General features: G+C 39.2%; 3 protein-coding genes across 4 annotated transcripts; 2 read left to right on the forward strand and 1 right to left on the reverse strand.

Annotated features, from left to right (window-relative positions):
* Window positions 1-1,051: 1,051 nt before the first annotated feature.
* LOC139149770 (monocarboxylate transporter 13-like) lies at window positions 1,052-6,006 on the reverse strand. Of its 2 annotated transcripts, none has more exons than XM_070721744.1 (5): window positions 5,842-6,006; window positions 4,609-4,856; window positions 3,574-3,717; window positions 2,229-3,131; window positions 1,052-1,865 (listed from the first exon to the last, which is right to left on the reverse strand). In XM_070721744.1, exons 2-5 carry the CDS (start codon window positions 4,823-4,825, stop codon window positions 1,693-1,695), a joined length of 1,437 nt encoding a protein of 478 aa, XP_070577845.1. In that variant the 5' UTR covers window positions 4,826-4,856; window positions 5,842-6,006; the 3' UTR covers window positions 1,052-1,692. The 2 variants fall into 2 exon arrangements, with proteins under 2 accessions (XP_070577845.1, XP_070577844.1); XM_070721743.1 differs by having other exon boundaries at window positions 4,609-4,859.
* A 7,003-nt stretch (window positions 6,007-13,009) lies between these two features.
* Window positions 13,010-16,708, forward strand: LOC139149772 (uncharacterized). The gene is made up of 4 exons (XM_070721745.1): window positions 13,010-13,165; window positions 14,665-15,139; window positions 15,605-15,786; window positions 16,396-16,708. Exons 2-4 carry the CDS (start codon window positions 14,707-14,709, stop codon window positions 16,489-16,491), a joined length of 711 nt encoding a protein of 236 aa, XP_070577846.1. The 5' UTR covers window positions 13,010-13,165; window positions 14,665-14,706; the 3' UTR covers window positions 16,492-16,708.
* A 9,137-nt stretch (window positions 16,709-25,845) lies between these two features.
* Window positions 25,846-26,268, forward strand: LOC139150675 (cellular retinoic acid-binding protein 2-like). The gene has a single exon (XM_070723103.1). It carries the CDS (start codon window positions 25,846-25,848, stop codon window positions 26,266-26,268), a length of 423 nt encoding a protein of 140 aa, XP_070579204.1.
* Window positions 26,269-27,957: the final 1,689 nt, after the last annotated feature.

A 27,957-nucleotide genomic window follows, 5' to 3' on the forward strand; every position in this document is an offset into this window, starting at 1 on the left:
GACATTAACAACTATAGGCCTATTTCTCTTTTACCTATTCTATCAAAAATTTTAGAGAAACATGTTTATAATAGTTTGTACAATTTTTTGCATAGTAATAACTTAATTGTTGACTCTTAATCTGGTTTTAGAAAGTTACACTCATGTCATACTGCTCTGCTTAAGTTAAACGATCAACTTCTCAGCAATATGGATCAGGGTTTGTACAGTGGCTTAATGTTTTTAGACTTGTGTAAAGCTTTCGATCTTGTTGATCATGACATGTTGCTTAAGAAACTTTTTACTTATGGTGTAACTGGGTCATCTTTAAATTGGTTCCGCTCCTACATGACCGGTAGAAACCAGCTTGTCAGTTATATGTCTAGCTGAAAACTCTGACGTGTTACCAGTTACTTGTGGAGTCCCACAGGGCTCTATACTGGGACCACTTCTGTTTTTAATTTTCATAAATGATCTTCCACTGTGTCTCAATGGGAGCAATTTGGAAATGTTTGCAGATGACCAGACCATGTGTGTTTCCGGGGCTACCATAGAAAATGTCAACTTCAGTTTGAATGAGGATCTTATGCCGGTTTCAAACTGGGTTTCCAACAATGCTATGTCAATTAATACCACTAAAACAAAATGTATGGTTGTTGCATTACGTCCTAAAATCAAGCTTTTTACTGATTCTGATGCCCCTTTCACTATTCAAATCAACAACACTCCAATTGTAAATGTTTTTACTCACACACTGCTAGGTGTGCAAATTGACAACATCTTAAGTTGGGATGATCACATTAATAAGCTATGTAAGAATTTGTCTATGAGAATTGGAATTTTGCGTAAACTGCGCCCTTTCACTCAGAGAAATGTACTACTCTTGGTTTACAATGCGTTATTTCTTTCTGTAGTCGATTATTGTTGCACTGTCTGGGGTAGCACTTCCAAAACAAATCTCCAGAAATTGTATAAACTCCAGAAAAGAGCTGGCAGGGTATTTTAGGTGTCGATACATCTGTTTCCTCTCGAATTGTTTTCACTAGTCTCCATTGGTTGCCCATAGACTTTCGTATTACTTATTTTACTGCTGTAATGACTTTTAAAGCTCTACACAATCTTGCACCTTCCTATTTATGTAATCTATTCCGTCCTCTCACAGAAATGCATCATTTAAATACGCGCAACACTAGTCATGGTAATTTATACACGCCGTCATTTAGAACGGCTATGGGTAAAAGATCATTCGCTTATCGAGCAGTTAAAATTTGGAACGCTATTCCCCCGTCCGTTCGTAGTTGTGAAACTTTGTTATCCTTTAAATCCACATTACGTAATTATCTGTATGCTAAGTTCATGGACGAGGGCTCTGATTTGGATTGATTTTGTCTTGTTGGACCTTTGTTCCATTTTAGTTTCGCATGTTTATTTATCGAAATGTCCCCAATTCAATAATTTTTCCATGTATGCTTTCTCTTTGTATGACAATGGACTTATTTTAGAGGGCTCTGATGGAAATTACAATTCATTTTGTAAATCAGACTACCCTCGTTAAATAAAGTATAATAATAATAATAATAATAATAATAATAATGGTAAACTAATTTAACATTTAATTTGACAGAATAACAACTTTGACCATCTGCGCTAATTCAAGAACAAGGTCGATGACGTGTTCTGAACTGTACAGGCTGTATACGAGATTTAAAAAGTTCAAACGACCTCCAAGAACAGGGTGTTGGCGGTTTTTCTCGATCCCTCGTTGTCTTCTTCTAGACATTGGTAAAGCAGCGGAGTTGACAACACTAAAAGAAAGGCAACGGTCAATATGGCACCTGCAGCGTAGAATGCCACGTCGTAGTCACCGGTTGTGTCGAATACGTTACCTGGAATGAAAAACATTAATTTGTTAAAAGAGGCTCGGGATAATCTACCTATAGAGGGCACACAGTCTCCTCTTTTGTAAATCCATTACATATACAACCCACTTAATTTGATATAACGGTCACGAACAACTTATACCTGTGTGACACGCACTGTAACTTCACCATTGTTACCAATAAAGCAATTTAATTATGAAAATCCTTTCAACCACTCAAAAGATACATGTACATGTAGTTGCGTTTTTTAAGTGGATATTTCGCTAGTCGGAGGGATGTAGTGTTATATGGTTCGAAGTGTGTGCAAAATGTAGGTTCGACACATAGGCTGTTGATGTACTTCTTTTTGGGCGTGAGCGATTCCCATACCTGCAAGGACAATGCCGATGGACTGGCCGACTCCGGCCAATGGTCTACATAGAGTTAACCCAAAGGAACTTCCTACCGCCTCTACTATGCGAACACTCCGCCCATCGAATGTATCGGTCACACAGCACTTGGCGAATCCATGAATCAATGCGTAGGCAAATAAGAACGCCAGGGTATCTCCCATCGGCGTTAGGCAGTTTGTCACGGCCGCCATGGCAACGGCGACCGCCGCGATCGTATAGGAAGAGAAGTTGTGCGAGAAGAAGTACAGCGCCACTCGCGATACCAGTGTGCCGACGGAGATCGCTGGAACAAGGAAGGTAGCCCAAAGTTCGTCCTGTCCCGATGCCAGTGCACGGTGATTGAGGTGTACAACCGGCACATAGAGAGACAATCCGAGGAGAAAATATATCAGAAGGTGCATAACGTAACAGGGTTTGGTCTTCACCAGGGCCAGGTCGTTGGTAAACGGATACACAGTTCGGACTTTGCCGCTCGGATTCCTCACCACGCTGGACATGTCGTTCACCGACCTCGACGCATCCGACGACGTTGGTGGCGTGGCACGCCCTCCAGAGTTGCTCACGGAATTGGCAGAATCGCCACTGCTGCCGCTGACGTATTCGCTTTGTGTCAAGTTCGTGGTCGTGACGGTGCTGGCGACCCGCCCCATCGGCTTCTTCAAAAGTAACGAACACGCACATATATTTAGCAAAGTGGCGCTGATCACCAACAGCGATGCGTCCCACTGGTATACGCGGATCAGAAACTTGCAAGCAATTGGGACGATGACACCTCCCAGTGCACCGCTTGAAATGACGACCAAGTTAAATGGTTTGCGTTGTCTATAGTTCACTTCTAAATATTGCAGTGAAGGAGGTATGATGAGTCCAAAAGCAATACCTGAAAAATAAAAGATTTTCTTTTAAAAAGCAAAGAAGACAACAAAACACGCACTGACAAAAAGCCCAAATTAATGCTGACCCATTTTTGTTCACTCTAATCATCATTCATCTTCGGCCCTACTGTGTGCGAATGTATTCTGCCAATTTTGAAAGAAATGTCTGTGTTTAGTGAAGTATACCACTGGCCCATCTTCAATTAAATCCCAGACAAATACAGTGGTAGTAGTCAGGGGTATATACTACGGGAGTTTTTCAAGACTGTTGTTTTCAAGTCAAAGGTGAGTGAAGAAAGGTGAGTGAAGAAAAATCAAACAAATTTGAACTTTCAAAAATAATGATCTGGATAATTCTTCTCCGTAGAGAACACATGCGAAAATGTTCACCATCGCGAATGGTTCGCTGTGTAGGAGTTTGGTGTTTGAGGGCGCTATTCGCCTTACCTGCCATGATACCGTGACTGAAGAAGAGGATAGAAAAGTAATCGGAGAATGCGGTGATTATCAAAGCCATGCTCATCATGTATCCTCCGGTACAAATCAAAGGACGGGCACCCAGGTTATGCATCACTGCAGACGAGAGTGGACCTGGAAATCGAGAAAACAGTACGAGTTGTTGTGTTTTGAACCCCTTAAGTAGACTGGGTTTCAATAAAGAGAGACATTTAAAACTGTAAGCACATCGAAAAAAATTGCACATTGCCCTTGCCCTTCACATTAGGACGTACTTTCCAAAGCGAATGGTTCCGTGTGCTTTGCCTCCTTATGAGTGTACAGTCTCATAAAACTGGTATGTATCCACGGACATTCTTAGTCTCGCAAGTCATACCTCGATCCTGTACTTGCCTCAAGAAGTAGCCGGCGAGGCGTGCAGGATGAGGAGCGAGCAATCCGCGGTTGCTCGCTGCGCACGTCTTCGCCGGTCTTTCCGCACTTTGCTGTCAATATTACTCAGTCTCAGGTTCGTGGTTTGGTCAAGGTGCAGGCGACCTGCTGAGGCGGCCTGCTGCTGATGCCAAACGTTTGCACAGAGAGTTAATTTGCATATTTTGTTTTGTGCGAAATAAAATCTTATGAGTTGTGCAGTTCGTTTGTTTGTGGTGAAAGGAAAAGAAATCTACCCTGTCTGATCATTGAATGAAATAATCATCAATACTATACAAATAACGCAAATCCACTTTTCTTGAAATCGTATGTAGATAGGAGGGACAGGCGGTAGGGATATCGACGGCTGAATAAGCGCACCACCAGTTGCCGTCTACTATTTGAAAAATCTATCATAAAAAATGACAAGAAATACATATATGACTGTTTTGAACTTGGGTAATATCATAAACTTTTTGATAGATAATTTTACTAGGGTTCTAGGATTGTTAAAACTAATGCAGTGCTACTTTCGCCCGAGTGAAGGCAATTATGACTACGATATTTCCCTCAGGCTGTCAGCGCCACCACCACGCCCTCAGAGAATTGACTTACTTATCATCATGGGAAGGCCGAACTGAAGAGCCGCAATGCACGAAACCTGGCGAGCACTGACGAGAAAATACCGTGTCAGCTCCGTGAAGTACACACTAAAGGACACCTGGAAGCCTACGGCAAGGAAGAGGACAACGCCGATGGCCGAAGCTGTGACGTAATCACGTGACGTCATGCCGGTTTCCCTGTCGCAGCTATGCCGGCTGTTCTGAGTCATGGTGTTGTTTGACAAGATTGGAGTCAATCCACTTCTGAAAAAAAAGCAAGAATTGAAAATCCAAATCACAGTTCAAGTGTTGATACGCAAGAAATGCAACTCGACAACGCTAATCCTCCATTCACCATGGTGAAGGAAACAAGACTACCCTTTACCATATAGGTCTGAATCAACGAAACCTTCACTGGAAACACAGAACAAATACCTAACACAGAAAATAGGGTTCTAATCAGTATAAGACAGTCCGGCCAAAAAAAGCCATAAAAAGACTTATATTAATGCACCCTAAATTTAATCATCTGTTCCGGCGACATTTCAAAATGGTGGCCATGAGATGCCCGTCGTGTTGATTTGAAAATATGTAAAATATCAAAATTCACTTTGTGTGACCATGTTTGTGGTCGGTGATCATAGGCCGCGGTCACTTTGCAGTCGCGCGCTAGATGCCGGTTCTCTCTGTAACTCATCTTACAGCAGCAACTCAAATCGACAAGTGCTTTGTGTACTTTACTGTTTATCATGAAGAGAGGAACAACTGACAGTCACCCTTTTATTTTCAATCACAAATAATATTTGCAAAATTTGGCTCCACAGTGTTCATTACGAGTTCAGATTAATATTTTACACATTTTCCGTTGTTCGTGTGTATTATCCATTGCGTAATATATTTGGCAACTTTACAATATGATGACTTCGGATTAAGGCCCTCGTCGTCCCTCACTCAATACTAACACAGCGTTTAAAAATGGTTAACGATCAAGCCATAGTGTTTTCCCGTCGACGGATCATGTTGCAAAAAAGAATAATTGAATGAGTACATAGAGAGACTGGCTGGACCGTGTTATAATAATCTCGGGGATGCAATATTGAAGTGATAATTTCTGAGAAATAAAACTGGTCTCAAATGGTTTTATATGCAGTACTCAATTGGTGCTACCAATAGCAATATGAATATTACGATAGATGAAACACTGAAAACGGCAACATAGCCATGGTCAAACAACGAAAGGACTTACATTATTGCTTCTGTATTCAGTTAGAGGCTCGCCAATGTTGACTTGAATTGACGAGTACGCGTTAAATCACAATCCAGTCGTGGGGTGAACACTGCTGCGGTCAATGCGCAATCGTGACCAAAAGAGGTACCACACTACAGAGGACCGATTGGATGTTCAAGGCTGCGCATGTGCATCGGTAGTATTTGTATTAATACTTTCCCTGGTCGTATCACATCGGCTGATTGCCATTCAAACAAGGGGTTGAAATTATGCAAAAAAAAGGATCAGGCCAATCGATCCCGACGGTGGCGTATGGATTTGCCTCGAAAATCTGACATGATTAATAAAATCAACAGATCGTTTTAATTCCATAGTTTGCTTAGTGCTATTTCTGAAGGGGGTTGTCCTGTATATTTTTTAGTCCAGTGTGTATAAATACGACAAAAATAAGAGCAATTGCCAGGCAACATACCGACGCCTGTCCTCTCCATGAACCATTCCAACAGGTACAGCGCCCTCATCAACTTCACTGGCAACTTTTCCGAGTCCATCTTCTCTTTGTATCATATGCATGATTTCCTCAGTGCCCGAGCTGCCGGAAAGTGGTCCCTCCACTTGACAGAGGTCTGACTTTCCATCGACAGATCCATCTTCACATGTGTTTGAGATCTCTGCCGCCGACTGAACCGGGACGGGCGTAAGCGCATTCGAAATCTTCCCCTTTGACGCTAATACTGAGTTAATGGACGACACTTCACCTTGCTGCACATCACCCTCTTCTTTGACCACATTTTTGAAAAAGTCTGCGACAAAACTCTCAACAGTTATCTGCTCCACACGTCCAGCTTCGACTTGAGAAAGTCTTGCCTCGCCATCCTTTACGGGAGGCGGTACCACCACAGCACAGTCTACGTATCTGCCAGACAAGTGATCGATCATTCTAATGTCCATCTGGTCGGTGACGTTGTTGTCGTCATCGTCAATAGTAGGCCCATCGCTGTCGGACGAGTCTCCATCAGCTTTTGTCGGGCTAGATTTGGAATTAAAACGAATACTTCGCCCCTGACGACACGCATCAGTTTCATCGCCATCGGTGTCGCTCTGGTGGCAATCATACGACGATTCCACATAATAAGGGGATCGGCCGCCATATACATTCAGGCACCTTCGGTGTCGATACTTCCTGGCATATTGTATCATAAACCTCTGTCGACTCCTTCTCCGACTTTCCGTGGATCCAGAAAGATCAACTTCTCGACGACCCGTCTCAATGACCCAGTTGACCTCGGCCTCATTTTCACATTCGGGGCAGATGATCTCGATGGTCCATTCCGGGAGGAGGGATACCGTGGTATCACGCTCGAGAACCAGACATTCGACACACCTCCGACAGTGCGTATGTCCGCAAGTAAGTTCCTTCGGTTCTTGAATTTTTTGCCGACAAACCAAGCACCATTCTGGGTCCCGGAACCCTGATAGATTGTAAGAACGTGCGGCTTCGTTCAGTGCGTTTCCCTTGATTTGAGACATTCTACCGAAGAATGGTCTACCGAGCTACTGCCCTGACCGCTTTCCTTGTGAATATTTTGATGAACGGCTTCATTATTTGAAACTTTGTGGACGCATGAACGCATACTTACACAAAAAGAACATCCAATTTTTGACGAGCGCGAGGTTACCCGTCACCCGCAGATCGTACACGCGCTGCAAAGATAGCGCTCATTTCACGCGCTAACGACCGCGCGCGTAGTCGACTGTCTAATGATGCGCGCAGTCGAAGCTGTGTATGCTAAGCGATGCCGTCGGACGCGTGGGCAATGTTTCTGTATCAAAGGACGGGAAGCGGGAAATTTCATTCTCTTGCTCAGCGCTAGTGGGCAACTCGAAAGAGATCAAAAGGACTAACAAGGAGTGTCAATCAATCGTTTGAGGCAATTTTCCTGTAGTTAAGGAGAAAGGGTGTGACGAAGAGATGGCCGACATTTGGAACTTTTTCCGCCTAGAGAAGGAAAGCTGGGATATATCCTGTTGGAGAGCTGGCAGAAGGGGGGAACTATGGTTGCAGAGGAAAGTTCCCGTAGAGGGAGGGAAGTTAAGAACAACTATTGTTTTCCCCAAGGTTTAATTTTTGTTCAAAAATCGTTAGAATAGCATTTTTACATGCAAACTATTTCTCAAAATAATTCAGTTGACTACGCCTTTGTCTATTCCATTGGAAGAATCGTGGCAAGCGGTTAGAGTTAGCCTTTAAATTTCACAAGCTGTTCTCAATCATATACCAAAAGCGAATGTATGCCCGACTGCGGGGGGGGGGGGGGGGTTATTGCTATTAATTATATCAATGTCTGTGTTTCTGTAATCTTATTGGGGATTGTCGTCAAATTGGAGCTCGAACGTCGGAAATTCAACGCCCGAGACCGAGCATCATATTTTTATAAATTGGGGTTACTTTGACAGTACACACACGTAAGCAGACGACAAAAAGTGACAGTGCAAGTATGGCAAAGTGCCAAGAGTAAGTGAGGCATTTCTGAAACGAGGATGAAAAAGTGTACATCTTTGTTTGCAAAATACTAATTATTAAATAATTTTATGTATTTATGGATTTATTTATTTATTTATTTATTTATTTATTTATTTATTTATTATTTGTTTATTTATTTATTTATTTATTTATTTATTACCCCAAAATTTGGGCCGACTCGCAGCGATTTCGAAGCTGTTATCCAACTGGTTGGCAGAATTGTACCGTTATAATGAAATAAGACAAATAAACTCCCTAAGTTGCTGTGAATAGTGACAATCGACCAATCAGATATAACCTTGCAAACACGCTGCGAGTCAGCCGCAAAATTTCCCAGCAAGATAAATGCCCTTCCCTTTTTTGTTTTCCGCATTAACTCCTATGGTGGTTTAGGGACCCGTTTATCACTGCTAAAACAGTATTCAGGTATTTTAGCATTGATGGATGGAATGAGCTCTCGTCCAAACAGAATGGCGCATGGTAACATAATATAATGTACGATATAATCATCTGTACTCTTTCCCTTTCGAATATAAATGTATTTATCAAATTGTATATATTCATTTATGTATATAGTTATTTATTTATTTACTAAGGCTGCGTTCACAAAAATGGTTAGGGGCTGGAGGAATTCAGGGAATTCGAAAATTTGGGGGAAGTAGAGGAGGGACTTGAAAATTTTCCTCTGCCTGTGGGGGGCGGGACTTGAAAATGTTTTGGTTCCCTTTTACGTTTTACATTTTTCAATTCCAAGTTTTTGTAGGTAATTCAATGAAAAATTAATACCATGTTTATGTCATCCAATTGTAGTAATGTTTGTAATAGTTTAACAAAATCTAGAACCGTTTTGTCTCATTTCATGACTTTTATCTTGAAAACATCTAAACGTATGATTTGTCGTATAAAACAAACTTGGGCCTAGTATAACAGGACAGAAGCTGCAACTGTTGATGATATCAACTACAGTTTCTTGCTGTTTCCCTACAGCATCCTCAAACACACAATATTCAGTTTGTCGACAAAGCCTGTATATACAAATATGTATTAGGTGATAATTTAATTAGAGTCCAGACTGACAGTCAGTTGTCAGTGATACAAATGCATGGTACACATACACAGCTAGGCTGCATGTGTTAGCAAGCTGAATGCCTGACAGATCAACATGCTGCGAGTAGAACAAGAACATAGTTGTATAAACTAAACAAAAATTGTCAAAACTATCAAAGTTAATACAGCTACTCCCTGTGGGCAGTGTACCGCCCTGCTACTGCAGTGTCGCTGTCACTGCATAGCTGAGCAGTGGCAGAGATAGGTCTGACCCTGATGTGCATGGTAGTTAAAAAAGAGTTTGGGTCAGATGACGCTCATAACACTGAAACATACTTTTACACAGGATCAGGCCAGAGAGCAGTACATGGAAGACCAGGAGACTTTAAAAGTTATCGGGGATTTTGAATTCTGGCATATGAGAATAATCAAATATTAGAGAAAAGAGAAAAGGTCACCATGCTTGATTCTCTAAATTTTCACATTCTCATCATAAAATAATACAACAGCAAAACTTTGCACAGTAAAGACTAAATGAAATATTATGTGACTAAATTCATTATTTATTTTTAACCAAATATAAAACATACAAACACATTACGGCAAGTATAATCGACAAACAGCTGACGTAAAGTTTATCTAAAATTGTTAACATTTTCATAAACATCTAAATTGTACTCGTTGACAACACATATTATTAAAAATGTTTAACTTCTCGATGAAACTAAAAAAAATCACAGGCAAACGGCATATACAAAATTGCCGCCTGCACTCCAATGTAGGAAGCCGAATTCGTCTGCCATTGCAAGGCTTTCATACGTTTCATCCGAATAAGAAACTGATGAGCGAGTGCTAAGATATTTCATATTTTTTCCAGAACTCTTTTGGGTTTTCTTATCAAGTTTCTTTAGAAGGGAGGCCAAACTTGAGAGCAATATTTAAGATAGCTTCTGATGAGAGAGACGTATGTTTTTAACTCTTTGATACTACTTTTTACAAATCCTACTATTTGGAAACCATTAGAAGAAATGTAAGCTGCATTGAAGTTTACTTGTTGAAGATGCGCCATATTCTCTACAGTATGTGTACTCTTTACGGCCGTGCACTTGTCGAATAGGTAAGGAAAAGTGACGATTCTGTAAGTGAGATAACAGAAGACCTATTAAAATTCAGTGATAATGTCCCTGCCCACTTAACGACTGCACTCAAGTGATATCACTCAAGTGATATGAACAGCTTATACTCAGCATAAAGAATTGTGTATGTAAGACAAAAGCCAAGTAAACAAATCCCCCAAAAGGTAGTATGGCCGAATTTTGTGAATTCAAGGTGCCTGATTTACTGAATCGACAGCTTTCGAAAAATCCAATGGTGTACTGACCATGGACTTCATTTTTTGTTACGTCATGGTCGTCTTTTTTACGTCCATGACCTGACAACCTTTGTCAACGTTGACTGATTTATTCAGTGTAAGCTATCACATGTGTTGCACCGGAACGAGCGGGAATAAATCCATGCTGACTTTCGTTTTACATGATCAAGTAAACCTTTTGAGATAAGTTTTCTGAGATCTTGTTAAATAGTGACAGAGAAGAAATCGGTCTGTAATATTTATGAACATATTTATAAGATAATGAAACCAAGTAGAATTCATTGTTTTTATTTGAACGAGGAGGTAACCCCCCCCCCCCCTCTCCCTACCTTCTTGATTTGAACATCGACAATCTTCTTTCTTTGTTGATAAAACCACACAGATAAATAGAATCACTGCAGGGCTCTGGAGTCGGCCTCCTCATAGGGGTGATAGCCGATGTATGGTGGCAGCTTTGCTCATGGAGGTGTCGCAGAGACCTCAGGGGTTGCTATTGAAACCCCCCACAACGATTGTAAGGATGCATCAATCAGTGTCACAACATGCTTTTGTTGGTACTTTGCATTCAAAGTGGGACAATAGATCAGACCACAGTCCTCTTTATTATAATCCGAGGCAAAGACTCGCATGCCCGTGTGTTAATTGAAGTGATCGAAGGCTGTTAATACGTTAGGGCATTGCTGGTGATCACAGCAGTTCCACATCCCCCCCCCTCCCCCGTCAGGTGAAAGACTTCACGGTAACGAATCCTGACGTATAGAGTTTTACACACTTTGTATTTTGATTCGAAAGGACGACTTAAATGATTTATATAGGTTTCTCTTGTGTCACTGTTCTGTCTAATTTTATTTTGCAAATTTTTGAGAAATTATGGCAGTACTAGCGGACTCACTGGTGTGTAAGTCAATGCCTCAACTCGAAGTAATTGGTTATGTGTCTGGGAAGACACGGTGAGTGTGTAGGCTTGTATATTCTCCAGTAAAATAAAGAAATACACTCCAGCAAATTAATTTGCGTATACTGGTGACATGCTCTATGTGCAAAGTAATCAACTTTGTCCTGAGAATAGAGCTAATCTCGACTTATAATTATTTCCTAATATAGTTCACAGGTCCCCTCTGTCTTCGGCAGCCCAATGACAGCATACCTCTTTGAAGTAAGGCAAGCTATGGTAGGAATATCCCTTCATATCTCTACACATAAGTGCAGTCTTTGTCAAAGATTTTCTAGCGACATAGAATGTTCACAATCCATTTTTATGGAGGGCTTGTGTCCACACCGTATTTGAATGCAAACTTGGTCAAGAAAATAAGAAGGCGTGCTCCTACTACCTGCATGGTGCCATGAAGAACGATGATGATCAAGTTTTTGATCTGCAGGGTGCCGCAATCTGATTAAAATCAAATGTAGAGTACGGCGACGTCTGTACTTTCGCGGTATGCTGTCGCCTCTCAGAGGCGACAGCAAGAGAATAACGCGAAAGTACAGACGTCGCCGTACTCTACATCTGATCTGGGACGAATATACACACCCAGATCTGATTTAATCTGATTGCAGGGATCCTATCCGGTGACCACCAGATGTAAACATATGTTACTAATTGCTTTCTGAGTTAGCAAAATGCGCAACTTACATTCACTGATCCCAGATCTCTATTTCCTGTGTACTACCTCCATGATCTATGCATAGAAGTATAATTATATTATGTCAATCAACGTTTATTTATTTATTTTCTTACTACCGGTGCTTACATTATGAAGTTTTGTTCAAACCCCACCACGGTTACACCTTGGAGGTACAAGTGAGAGCACGGAGCTACATGCATGGATAGAGTAAATATGTTGGTATTGCGTGGACCATCATGGATTTTTTTTTTACCTTCATAATAGGACCATTGTCAGACAATGGAGGTAGCGCACAGGTCAGACCATGGTCAGACAATTGAGGTAGCGCACAGAGGTCAGACCATTGAGGTAAAACAATAAATTTCTGCGACTCTAAAAATCATGGCTACTCTACCACCGTGTCTAAATGCAGTATATCAAAACACGGACTGGTCGTCTCTTCAAGATGATCCTCCAGTCCTCCATGGAGGTATCATATTTTCACCATGAACGTAAAAGAGAGAACAGGTCTATGGTTTGAAAGACAGGAGGGACCTACCCTGCCCCCACACGCGACGTAGATTGTTCACAGGTGATTCGTACTGCTTACATTGCGGGAGATAATTTGCATTTTTGACACCGTGCGCTTGCGCAATACAGATCACCTACTCATATAAAAGGGGATTGATCTCTGAGGAAGCCATACTGTTTCAGAGGAAACCCCTGCAGTAACCGACTTCAGTACCGTAAATCATAGTTACACGTAAAGATATTTCACCGAAGCTACCAACAAAGGTAAGTCAAGTTGTACTTGTCATTCCTCCCACTGAACGTGTTATCTTGTAACTTTGCAAAACAAAGGCAATCCATTTTTACTTGAAAAGAAGAAAATTTCCGTGCTTTGTACAACCATGGAGCTAACAATGGTGCCATTATTTGCCCGGAGAGGAATTAGTTTCATTCACCACAGTGGACCGTGCATTCACGCATAAACTTAAAAAGGTCAAGTTCACGATCATCGATCGATCGAGTCTACATTCAGCCAACACTCACTCGGTTACTTTGGAGTAGTTTAGTGAGATTTACTCCGTACTATTTAGATTGTGGCTGTGACACGTCCATTGACTGACAAGCTTTTCTGTCTTGATTGGTCGTGTTTAGTACAGAAAACCGCTTTCGTTATTGATAGAAATTGTAATACGGTGCTGAGGAAACCGTCTGATTTTTGCAAAAGGTCGAAAGAATGTCTGTTTACTACATAAGACCGTCAATGTCGTGTCACTGAACAGGAGACCTACAGCAATATATACAACATGGTGCACTTGTAAGGCTTCGTTTGGAAATGGAAATAATGCCGCGGACCGCTCTTTTATTTACACCTTTATGTAGCTGAAAGTTCTATTCACAATACAGTCTATAACATTGAATCAAGTATTAAAACGTATTAAAAAGCACGTTTTTTCAGTCATTACGATCTCACCTCCGAAAGCGAGCTCCTTTTGTGTTTGAACTTGAGCTCTAGCCCTACAATAATCGCGTCTGTACATCATGTACATGTAAACAGGGCTCCACGCATTATACCGGCTAATGAGTATTTAATATAGTCATTATATAACCACGTTACGTACATGTTCAAGTTCACACAGACACGGACCGTGACTCAGATAAACTCCACTTCTCGGGGTCGGTACATAAAACCACGCAGTGCACTTGAATTTGACATTGAACTATTTGAAGAATGCGTGTAAAGGAACGGTCGCTCTGGGCGATAACGGTGCATGATCCATGTCCACTGAGCGTTCACTCGTGACATTACGATGACCTCTCACTGAATTCAAAGCGTAATTTGCGGTGATTTTGATGTATTTACTACATACCAAAACATGAAGAATTGCCGTGTTTTCTTTAGTCATTGTAGACACAATCATTATATACACATATAATATATATATATATATATATATATATATATATATATATATATATATATATACATATAATACATATATATAGATAGATAGATAGATAGATAGATAGATAGATAGATAGATAGATAGATAGATAGATAGATAGATAGATAATGTACAATGATTACTGACCGGAATCAATTTGAAAACAATAGCTTTGAGTGTTGAACACGATGGTTGTGTAAAATGAATGCTTTTAATACACTCCAGGGAAAGGAAAAGCGAAGAGTTATTTATAGAACAGATACCATGAAATTGTTACATGAAATAACTGTTAGCGTTCCTTGTCTACATTTTGAATGTTTAGCAATTTCTTTTCTCAAAAAGGTCTGTGCTGAATCCTTGAATAGAACAAGTTTCCGACCTACAATGGACAGAGCCACCAGCGGCGAAGTTATGCATCAGCAGATCGATGAACCCGCGGAATGCGGGCAACGCAATTCGATTTTCCTTTGCAGTAATGGTTCCGTCTCTTGTTCACACTGTCACAGCGGTACTACTGCTAACACCCCGGAGGAATGGTTCAGCGACGAGGAGGAAGAGGGCGTTTTCGACGACCCATCTCCAGACGGCGGCGACACGGCCGGACCATCGACGAGCACGAACACGATGGATGTCTCAACTCAGACTCTGTTCGTGCACCGCCCGTGCCCGGACAGGGATGCAATGCGAACTCATTACCATGGTGACATCAGGGACGTCTGCGAACGCTCCTGGGTGAATATGGTAGAAGAGCAGGAACTTCTGGAAGAATTAGGCAAACGGGGTATACGGCAAAATGACAGTGTCCAAAACTGGAGAGGTCAGTCAATTTAACCTTGCAACATTGCATTGCAGTTTCGTTATAAAAATAATTTTGTCAGTGGTTGTAAACATGACATTGTTTAAAAAAGGACCGCAAATTTGCAGTTTCAAACTTCCGGAAGTTTATGGACAAATTCCAAGGGACAATGGAAGTCCGCGTTTTTACCGAGATCATCGTCTTGATAACCATCCAACACAATGTATAATTGTGAGCATCCGTTATCATAAACAGTGCATTCAAGATTAATGGAAAAAGCGTACTGAAATGTAACTATGGCTACCAGGACAACTCTTAAGACCGTACGGGTGTTTCCACTTTATAGTGATCAATTCAGATGTTCTCATGACGACATCATGATGATTATTGTAAGAAGTATTATTCGCTCTTTCTGTTATTCACTGCATGCCATCATCGCGTAGGAATGCTCAACCCGCTTTCCTTTGTTAATTTTTTATCCAAAAGGTCCGAGGATGACTGTGCTCCAACAGATCCGTCTGACATGGATCGGCCGCAACTACAAATTACCGGCGGCAATCTGGCACCATCTCAGGACGATCATACAGCGCCATCCAGCGATGCTCGACCAACACTTCCAAGTGTGCATGGAGCGATTCTCAAGACAGTCAGAAGTGATTATGAAGCGGGTATGTGTCCAAAAGATTGATTTCAATGACTTGGAAAAATTCTTCAAATTAGATGATCTCTGTTTTCGTCCGGGCATTGTCACGAAGCACAACATGGGTCACAGCAATAGGAAAGTTGTACAGATATGTGTACCTCCGAGTCGGTTTTGACACAACCCTCCCCTTTTGTACCATGAATAAAAACGTTGATAAAAATTGATACTTTTAACCCCTGGCGAGAGTTTTTTTGCCACACCGGCACCTTTTGAATATCATTCGGTAGAAATTGCAGATTCGGTACGTTATTATTTGTCCAATTTATGAAGACCTTTAAACCATTCTGTCGAGCTTGTGCTCATTATCTTGAACAGTCCAGGGTACACCTATATCAAATTCGGAACAGGGTTCCTTACTTTCCTCCAGGGTACTAGGAACCGTGTACATCTTGGTATTATACAATTTAAGAGTGTGTCTGACATCGCTCTTTCATTCATTTTACCTTGGAACTGTCTACTATTCATGAATACAATCTCATCCCAAAACAGTAGACGTATATCTAAACATTCTGTGCAGAGAAGTCTCTATGAAACATGCATTATCAAATTCTTATTTCTGTTTATTCTTCTCCAGGCGCTGCTCCGATTGGAGCGATATCGTCTGGACAGGTTCAAGAATGTTTGGGATCTGTTCCACGTCTGTGTCCTCCATGCCATCCATGAGAAGTGACACCCTCGTCGTTGATGGCGCTTCATCGCTGGGTTCTTTTCGCCGGCCTGAGATGGGCCGTTGGTGCTCTGAATATTTTCTTTTGTACATAACTCTATTCTCAAAATATTTGTCAATTTTAGCTCATGGATTTTTCTTATTATGTATGCTAGAGTTTTGATTTTAAAATGTTATTTGAATGAATATTATATTAAATCGAATATATTGGTACAACGGATACACATCTACTCGACATAGAAATCTTTTGTGTAAACAGGGTACATAGAAACGCGTAAAAGTAAACATATTCCACATCTCACGTTCAAACATGGACACTTCTATGTCAGTAGTTCAATATGGCGGCATTACTCTGAGAAGTAGACAGGGGGAGACAGGCGGATAGACGGGGCATGTGCACAATGCGAAGTCGAGACGCATACCCCCATAATGTAACGTCTACTGGGTTATATTATAAAATTTAGGACTCTTGGATAATATAAGCACATTATAACCATAGACAGTAGTTACCATAGGAATAGGACTGAAATTAGATCGGACCATTTCATGTCACACACTCGACTACCAATCACATCGGTTACGAGTTTTTTCGAGTGACAACCTTGAGACCCTTTACTAAAGCAATCATAATGTGAAAATCCGCATTTGTAGGAGAGCAAAGAATAATGACCCTCGGGGAACAGTTTACATGTGACATCTTCTTTAGATATCAAAATTGGAAGCTTTTATGAATATACTGATAATCATCTTTCTGGCTCCAAATCTCTCACACTTGAAAGATAAAGCTTATTTTGGCCATTGATAGTTGGAACACACGCACGACGAACAAAACTCCATGTGTATAAGGGATTTAGCTAGGTTTTGATACTCACGCGAGAATAACACTAATTCCATGGTATGGTCATATCATGGAAACATTGTACTTGTATATGTAAGGTACTCAATCACTGTTCAGATTTTCTTTTGAATTATTTATTTTGGTCAAACAAATGATTTCCGTTTGCGATGCCATGGCCCTTTATTGGACGCAAACGTATGCATGTTTCACTTGTTTTAGAGTTTGACCATCCCTCTCACTGGCAGGTCACTATTGAAAGACGAGTTCACGTTTATAACTAGTTGGACAGGTGGGCCAATAATTTGCGAGGGAGCATGCTGAAAGCGTTGGCGAATTGGAATGTTTAACCGTCTAGGAATAGGAAAGAACAGTTTAGTTGCGGGAGTCAGTCTGGAGACAAACACCAGCATGGTTCGCTAGTACTTGGAGCGCAATCCCTGGGTGTTTGCTTTGAGCTCTCATGAATTGTCACTCACATCTCATATTGCGTGACGTTTTAAAAAGTACACCGAAATAGAGACGGAACTGAAAGCAACAATTTGTAATCATCAAAGTGATTATTTCAGTGTATATCGAAAGTACTGAAAGTGACATTCCGTTGTTTGCACATGGCTCTATTTGATAATGTCACTACAGCGGAAACGACTGAGTGTTAGACATATATATAATATTTAGTCAAGAAATGTTGACACAGCATCAATGTCGAGATTATTTATCTTCATGATCCGAGGTTTATATTTCGACAAAGTGTCTTGGCTCAACGACACTATCTCATCATTCGACAATGTGAGGTCACTGCTCCCAGTCGGGAGACAGTGTTTCGTGAGCGGACATTGCGATACGACTGTTTGACAAACTATTCTACAAGGCCAAAAAATAAATTATGCTGTTCCGATAACATGGTTTTCAAAAATAGGGTACGTAGGTCGGCAGGAATTTTTTTCAAAATATTTTTATTTTTAAATATGCACTTTTAGGGGTCAAAACGTGACACTGGCCACAACATTTCCAGAAAAAATGTATCATACATGTAAAAGGAAAAAAAAACATAAAAGACATCCTCGTTCAAGAAAAAATCAAATGCCAAGTAACGAACGCGTGATTTTACGGTTTTTTCTTTCTTTTTTCTTACTTCTGAGTTTACGTACCTCTAAAAAGTTTAGGGTCGGCAGGTAAAAAATAGGGCAGGTCAGGTTATCGGAACAGCACAATTTTTTGTTCGGTCTAACAGAATAAATATATCACTAGCTATATATCACACAATTGATACAATGGATTGAAACCTGTCTACTTCTCCTTTTCTTACGAATACATGACAATTGAAGCTCTTGCTATTTAAACTTAATCATTTCTCCATAGATTTGCTTGCTTCTTGGTCGGTTTGTTGATTGTTTGTTTGTTTGTTTGTTTGTTTGTTTGTTTGAGTATTTATTACGTCCACCAAAGACAAATTTCTGCAGTATTCACATAGTCTCGATATTTTACTGGTCTCATCATATTCCATGGTATTATTCAAATATATATGCTGAAAAATATCTGCGCAATCAGATGCGCGGCCTATATAAGATATGACGTCTCACAGAGAACAGGGTGCAGGGATGTAACGATGGGGTGCGGGGAGGGAGACAGAGACGAGTAGACATATAAATAATGAAGCCAGACGTGGCCACTGGAGCCTGACGCGCAGGCACACCTGTCAGACAGCCTATTTAGACAGACAGTACTCAAAGATTGCATAAACGATGTGTGAAATATTATATTATGGGTCACGACGTCAGATGCCATCTAACGGAAACGCCCAATGCTTGCGTAAGTCGTTCTACCTTCCTATAAGATATATATCATAGCGAGGTCGCATGAAGCTATCACTGGCGTATCAAGTTAGTCCGTGGGCTGGAGGGGCCCACCGTGCACCCCCCCCCCCACATCCCTACTTCTTGGGTATTTTTTTGTTCTTTAGGACCTGCTGAACAAGAAAAAAGATGTTAACATTGGATATTTTGGGATGCACTACCTATCTAGGCTGGTTTTTGATTTGCATGTACCGCAAAAAATGGCCAAAAATGGGTAGGGGTAAGGGGTACTATATCCTCCCCTACATTGAGTAAACTAGCATGAAATAGCACAAACTATACATTTTTGGAAAGCTGAGATTCTGCTCTTTATGAGAAACACCAACTTTAGCAAAATTAATTTGTGTACATAGAATAGGACGACTTTAAAATGATTTTTTTTGACAATTTTGAAATTTTTTACCCAAAATACCATGTAACAATTGTGATTTACTTGTTATTAAGCAAAATTTTGACAGCTTTTTGTGTTTGAATTATTTATTCCCACATATTAAACAAGAAAAAAGTGTTAACATTAGATATTTAACTATACACTACTTCTCTTGAGTCAATTTTGAATTGCGTGTATCTGTATGGGGTGTGCAAAAGCTAGGGGTAGGGGTACAACATTCTTTCCTTGATGAAGTAAACTGGCTTGAAATGCCATATACCTTATAGTTTTAGAAAGCTTAGATACTGGTCTTTCTAAAATGCATAAAGTTTTAGTGAAAAAATATGACGTCATAGAATTGGATAACTTTAAATCGATTTTTTCTGGTAATTCAGTATTTTTAACCGGAAGAAAATACGACAACTATTGTTTCCTCCTTATGAAGCAAATCAAACACATTTATGGATGTTATTTACTAATTGCAACGTGCTGAAGAAGAAAATAAATGTCAAAATTGGGTATTTACCATGCATTATTGTCTGTAGTCACTAAAAAGCAAGTTTTGCTACATTGGTATATCGTGAATGGGCATTTTATTGTTATGCAATGAACTAATGCACAGCCTTAAAAAGAAGACTCGAAAACGTGCACACATAGTCACATTGCCATTTTCTCCTTCAAGTAAATAGATTATTGACGACTGTCTATTGTTATAATTTAATTTTAAATATTTTTCTATAAAATAATTTTGTTAAGGCGTATTTGGAAAATTGTCTATGCCTCCTTGTCTTACTTTATATACCGCAAGCATTACTAACAATCTATTAGGCCGAGGCTAGAGGGGGCGTCTACGTGCACCTCCCCCCTCACCCCACAGGATAACAAACCTGTAATTTTCAGAAGCCTTGGGATCCCTAGAATAAGAAATGGGATTTTAACAGACAAAATATAGGGACTCAATAGCTGTTACGGTCATGTTTTGAAGGATACCACAAAATCACGATTTTGTGACCCACGTGTATTTTTGTCAAATCTGTCTTCTTGTACGTGATCTGCTGAGCTTACTGTTTAACATGACCTAGGTTATGGGGTATCATTAGAAAGGTAATTCATTCTTCTTGAAAATGGTATATAGCAATATGCAATATCTTCTATAGTTTTCATGAAATAGGGCCATAATTTACCCCATACCCCAAAGTTTTATGTCACAAATTACTGTCAAAACTAATCTAAATTCCACAAATTATTTACCTATACATAATACAAAAGGCAATACTGTGTATTAACTTTGTCTTATTTGCTACAAGTACATGTTAGAAACTTGGAATAAACTTTTAACAAGAAAAATATTGGGATCCTGTAGCTGTAACAGTCATATTTTGAAGGGTACCGAAAATCACAGTATTACTGACTCGCATTCGTTTTGTTAAACCTTTCTTCTTGTAAGTCTTCTGCTGAGCTTATTTTGAACATAACGAAGCCAATGGGGTACCATTAGAAAGTTAATTTACTCTTCTTTAAAATGATATGTTGCAATATGCAATATCTTCGATAGTTTTCATGAAATAAGATCAAAACTTACCCTATACCCCAACGTTTTATGTCGCAAATTACTATCAAAACTAATCTCAAATTCTACCAATTATTTTCCTAGACACATTACAAAAGGCAATTCTTTGTATAAAATATATTTTATTTGGTACAGGGACATGTCAAAAATATGAGTTAGACTTTTAAGAGACAAAATATTGGTATTGAATGACTGTTACTTGCATGTTTTGAAGGGTACCGTAAAGTCAGAGTATTACCGACTCGCATATGTTTTGTTAAATGTGTCGTCTTGTAAGTTTTCTGCTGAGCTTACTTTTTACCATAGTCTAGATTATGGGCTGCCATTGGAAAGACAATTTATTTGGCTTTAAAATGACATATTGCAATATGCAATATCTTCTATAGTTTTCATGAAATAGGACCAAACCTTACCCCATACCCCAAAGTTTTATGTTGTCTATTACTGTCAAAACTAGCATTTAATTTCGATAAATTGTATAAAAAAGACAAACTTTGTATGAAACATATTTTATTTGTTACAGAGACATTTCCAACTATGAAAGATACCATTAACAGGATAATTATTGTGATTTAATAGCTGTTAGCATCATAGTTTGAAGGATGGCAGGATATATGTTGCTGAAACCCGTGAAATTTTATTAATCAAGTTTCCTTGAAATTTATCTGCCAACCTTTATTTTATCCGTAACACAGATTATAGGGTATCATTACAAAGCTTTTATCACTCTTTATTTTAGCATATGATAAAGTGTATTATCATCTGAAGTTGTAATGAAATGGCAAAAAATTACCCCAGCCCTTAGTTTTATTTGCAAACTACATCTGTTCGAAAACTTTGCAGTTTGCGAATTTGGGATATGGGGTAGGTAAGTCTGGTCCTATTTCATGAAAACTATTAAAGATATTTCATATTACAATATGTCACTTTAAGGCAAAATAAATTTTCTTTCCAATGATAGCCTATAAGATAGGTTAGAGTAAAAAGTAAGCTCAGCAGATGACTTACAAGATGACACATTTAACAAAAAACATACGAGTGGGCAAGACTGAGACTTTACAGTACCCTTCAAAACATGACAGCAACAACCATTCATTCCCAATATTTTGTCTGTTAAAAGTCTATCCTATATTTGTAACATGTCTCTGTAGCAAATAAAACAGATTTCATACAAATCATTGCCTTTTGTAGTATGTCTAGGTAAAAGTTTGGTAGAATTTGAGATTAGTAGTGATAGTAATTTGCAATATAAACTTAGGGGTGTTGGGTAAGTTTTGGTCTTATTTCCTGAATACTTAAGAAGATATTATATATTACAATATGTCATATCAAAGAAGAAAAAATTACCTTTCCAATGATACCTCAATAGCCGGGTTATGTTAAAAAATAGGCTCAGCAGATGACTTATAATAAGACAGGTTTAACCAAACGTATGCGAGTTGGCAATACTGTGAGTTTGTGGTACCCTTCAAAATATGACTGTTACAGCTACAGCATCACAATATTTTTTCTGTTAAAAGTTCGTTTCAAGTTTCTAACATGAACCTAAAGCAAATATACTAAATTTAATACAAATCTTTGCCCTTTATATTATGTCCCGGTCAATAGTTGTCAGAATTTGAGATTAGTTTTGACGGTAATTTGGAATATAAAACTTTGGGGTATGGGGTAAGTTGTTGTCCTATTTCATGAAAACTATAAAAGATATTGCATATCGCAATATATTATTCTAAAGAAGAGTAAATTACCTTTCTAATGATGCCCAACTTGCTACATTATGTTAAAAAGTAAGCTCAGTAGAAGACTTACAAGAAGACAGGTTTAAAAAAATGTATGCGAGTTGGCAGTACTGTGATTTTGCAGTACCATTCAAAATATGACTGTTACAGCTAGAGCATCTGGATATTTTTCTCTTAAAAGTTTATTTCAAGTTTCTAACATTTACCTGTATCAAATAAACAAATTTGATACAAAGCATTGCCCTTTGTATAATGTCTAGGTAAATAATTGGTAGAATTTAAGATTAGTTTTGACAGTAATTTGTGACATAAAACTTGGGGTATGGGGTAAGGTTTGGTCCTATTTCATGAAAACTATAGAAGATATTGCATATTGCAATATGTCATTTTAAAGCCAAATAAATTGTCTTTCCAATGGCAGCCCATAATCTAGACTATGGTAAAAAGTAAGCTCAGCAGAAAACTTACAAGACGACACATTTAACAAAAACATATGCGAGTCGGTAATACTTTGACTTCACGGTACCCTTCAAAACATGCCAGTAACAGTCATTCAATACCAATATTTTGTCTCTTAAAAGTCTAACTCATATTTTTGACATGTCCCTGTACCAAATAAATATATTTTATACAAAGAATTGCCTTTTGTAATGTGTCTAGGAAAATAATTGGTAGAATTTGAGATTAGTTTTGATAGTAATTTGCGACATAAAACGTTGGGGTATAGGGTAAGTTTTGATCTTATTTCATGAAAACTATCGAAGATATTGCATATTGCAACATATCATTTTAAAGAAGAGTAAATTAACTTTCTAATGGTACCCCATTGGCCTCGTTATGTTCAAAATAAGCTCAGCAGAAGACTTACAAGAAGAAAGGTTTAACAAAACGAATGCGAGTCAGTAATACTGTGATTTTTCGGTACCCTTCAAAATATGACTGTTACAGCTACAGGATCCCAATATTTTTTCTGTTAAAGTTTATTCCAAGTTTCTAACATGTACCTGTAGCAAATAAGACAAAGTTAATACACAGTATTGCCTTTTGTATTATGTATAGGTAAATAATTTGTGGAATTTAGATTAGTTTTGACAGTAATTTGAGACATAAAACTTTGGGGTATGGGGTAAATTATGGCCCTATTTCATGAAAACTATAGAAGATATTGCATATTGCTATATACCATTTTCAAGAAGAATGAATTACCTTTCTAATGATACCCCATAACCTAGGTCATGTTAAACAGTAAGCTAAGCAGATCACGTACAAGAAGACAGGTTTGACAAAAATCCACGTGGGTCACAAAATCGTGATTTTGTGGTACCCTTCAAAATATGACCGTAACAGCTATTGAGTCCCTATATTTGTCTGTTAAAATCCCATTTCTTATTCTAGGGATCCCAAGGCTTCTGAAAATTACAGGTTTGTTATCCTGTGGGGTGAGGGGGGAGGTGCACGTAGACGCCCCTCTAGCCTCGGCCTAATAGATTGTTAGTAATGCTTGCTGTATATTAAGTAAGACAAGGAGGCATAGACAATTTTCAAAATACACCTTAAACAAAATTATTTTATAGAAAAATATTTAAAATTGAATAATAACAATAGACAGTCGTCAATAATCTATTTACTTGAAGGAGAAAATGGCAATATGACTATGTGTGCACGTTTTCGAGTCTTCTTTTTAAGGCTGTGCATTAGTTCATTGCATAACAATAAAATGCCCATTCACGATATACCAATGTAGCCAAAACTTGCTTTTTAGTGACTACAGACAATAATGCATGGTAAATACCCAATTTGACATTTATTTTCTTCTTCAGCACGTTGCAATTAGTAAATAACATCCATAGATGTGTTTGATTTGCTTCATAAGGAGGAAACAATAGTTATCGTATTTTCTTCCTGTTAAAAATACTGAATTACCAGAAAAAATCGATTTAAAGTTATCCAATTCTATGACGTCATATTTTTTCACTAAAACTTTATGCATTTTAGAAAGACCAGTATCTAAGCTTTCTAAAACTATAAGGTATATGGCATTTCAAGCCAGTTTACTTCATCAAGGAAAGAATGTTGTACCCCTACCCCTAGCTTTTGCACACCCCATACAGATACACGCAATTCAAAATTGACTCAAGAGAAGTAGTGTATAGTTAAATATCTAATGTTAACAACTTTTTTTCTTGTTTAATATGTGGGAATAAATAATTCAAACACAAAAAGCTGTCAAAATTTTGCTTAATAACAAGTAAATCACAATTGTTACATGGTATTTGGGTAAAAAATTTCAAAATTGTCAAAAAAAAATCATTTTAAAGTCGTCCTATTCTATGTACACAAATTAATTTTGCTAAAGTTGGTGTTTCTCATAAAGAGCAGAATCTCAGCTTTCCAAAAATGTATGGTTTGTGTTATTTCATGCTAGTTTACTCAATGTAGGAGAGGATATAGTACCCCCTACCCCTACCCATTTTTGGCCATTTTTTGCGGTACATGCAAATCAAAAACCAGCCCAGATAGGTAGTGCATCCCAAAATATCCAATGTTAACATCTTTTTTCTTGTTCAGCAGGTCCTAAAGAACAAAAAAATACCCAAGAAGTAGGGATGTGGGGGGGGTGCACGGTGGGCCCCTCCAGCCCACGGACTAAGTGCTTTGAACAAGATATTAGACAAACCGGCTGACCTCTTATATCACACTTCTACTAGTCGTGTACACAGTCAGTAGCAGAGCAGCGCCTGTACAGATTGGCGGCTGTCGCATGTTGAATCGTCCTTCCGGAGGAACTGCACGACCGACATTAACTGTCGATAACACGACTCACCAGGGTTTAGCCGACTAGATCTGACACCACAGACAAACCCATACGAGTGACCTAAATATTGCGTGCGCCGGACGTAAAACAAATCATACCAAGATTTTTTTCAAGGCAAACGTGAAGTTCCACACCCAGAAAGTTTGCGTGGAGACGTCGAATTTTGGAGAGAATGCCGGGAACAACGCCGAAAAATTTCAGCGGTAAGTGGAAGCAGTACAAGACCGAAAACTTGGAAGTACTGTTGAAGAAAATGGGGGTAGGTCTGCTACACCGTGGCGTGGTTGCAAAGGTCACACCTAGTCTCGAGATTACACAAAATGGCGACCGCTTCACTATAAGAACCATAACAACCTTCAGGACAGTGGAATTGAAGTTCACTGTGGGCGAGGAGTTCGAGGACACGGTCATGAATGGCGACACGAGGATGGCCGTGGCTTATTGGGACGGAGATAAACTGATCGTCAAGGCGGTAGCGGACGACGCTGACCAGAGCCAAATAACGGAGAGGGAACTAGTTGGTGCCGACGAATTTGTTGTTATTTTAATCTACCAGGGAGTTGTCGCGAAGCGGTATTTTACCAGGGAGACCTAGAACCGATCTAACATGACTTCACATTTTGTTGAAAAACAACCTCTTGCCGAAGTGCTCTTCATATAGGTTGTCATTTACCTAGGTGACCCCAACCTGAAACTTTATCCGTCATGTCATGTCAAGGGTCAATCCACCAAGGGGGCGGATCCAGGAAATTCGTCTAAGCTGAGAGAACCCGAGAGAAAAATTGACAATGTGCAATGGATTTTTAGGACCGGTAAACAGCCTGATTTATGATTGAAGATATTGGTATTCAGATTCGTTTAATGTTGACATTTTACCCATTTACATCACTCTTCCATAGACCAAGAGGCGGACAGACCTAATGTTATGCAATTTCTATACGGAATGTAATAATCGTGAAACCCTGTCACATTTTATGTTTCACATAAATGATATTTTAGTATTTTAGTGACGTCACTGAATCCAAATGCGTATTTCACACACTTTCCGATGAATAGCAATATATTTTTGTTAAAAAATTTTGCAATTTCAATATATTACACATCACATATTGTATCATATGTCTGTACAAAGGACCAAATACTAATTATTATCATGATTAAAGTCCAAAGAATTGTATGTGAAATCATGTAATAAATATATTTCCATATTCCTCTGACTTCGTGTAATGTTACAGTTTTACCATCTGCCATCAGCGTCGGCTGCAACGTAGCTTTAAATTCGTGATGTCGAGCCAGGATTCTTGGAATGGGCTGGCAATGTAAGGATATGCAAAGTTGTTGCTTTCTATAATATTTGACGCATTTCTACCCGAAAGAGGCAGAGTATGCTTCGGCCCATTCCTCCCATGATTCCGCATTTGTTTAGCGTCCCCTTATTTTTATTTTTCGCGAGATCATTTGCCGAAAAAAAATTGGGAATTTTCACACCCCGTAGTTATAACCATTTTCGACCTCCCTTCCCTAGGTCTCCCAGGCAAGTGTCATTGTCAGCTCAAAAGCCCTGCCTTGAGCGACGCATCGTCCGCTCGCACAGGTCCGTTACTTCCCACTAACTACCTCAGGAAGCATCCAGCTGCTCGGACAAGAGACCTTGGCAAGCGAAAATGCGAGCGACGGGTCTTCCCACTCAAGGTTTTGGTCCCTTCCTACTAAGTTGGTTTAGGTTTGCTCTTCCAGCACTCGATGATATACATGATTGCTTGGAAATCGTACTTTACGGACAAACAACAGATCGATTCACTGTGTCCTCAGTTGCTTTGGCAGATAACCCATAGTACAAATTATGAAACCGCTAAAAGAGACAGAACCATCTCCTTCAGTGGCAGTTCACCATGCAGAAATGTATGCACTCTTCTTTGAACGATATAACTTCAGTTCTATACAACTTTAATTTCTTATTTTACCAGTCAGTGTTGAAACCTGCTAGTGTGATATGTGTATGCATGGCCAGCATACTTATTATTTGCAAAATGATTTTTGGCCATGCTGACCGTTTAGCACTGCAAATAATCATAGTGTACCTTTTAATCAATTACATAGTTATGTTTACATCCCAAGAGCTCAGAATGCCATGTTTCATCATAAAGAGGGTAGGGAAAATAAACCATCTTTTTCATTGCAGGACAAAGACATTTGTAACATTTTAAAGCAATATGGATACTGTACCTTCGATTAGATAGAGTGTTTACTTCTTTCAAATACCGAATTATAATCTGTCAAATAA

The sequence above is a fragment of the Ptychodera flava genome, chromosome 14 (genome assembly GCF_041260155.1).
Source record: "Ptychodera flava strain L36383 chromosome 14, AS_Pfla_20210202, whole genome shotgun sequence".
Taxonomy (NCBI): domain Eukaryota; kingdom Metazoa; phylum Hemichordata; class Enteropneusta; family Ptychoderidae; genus Ptychodera; species Ptychodera flava.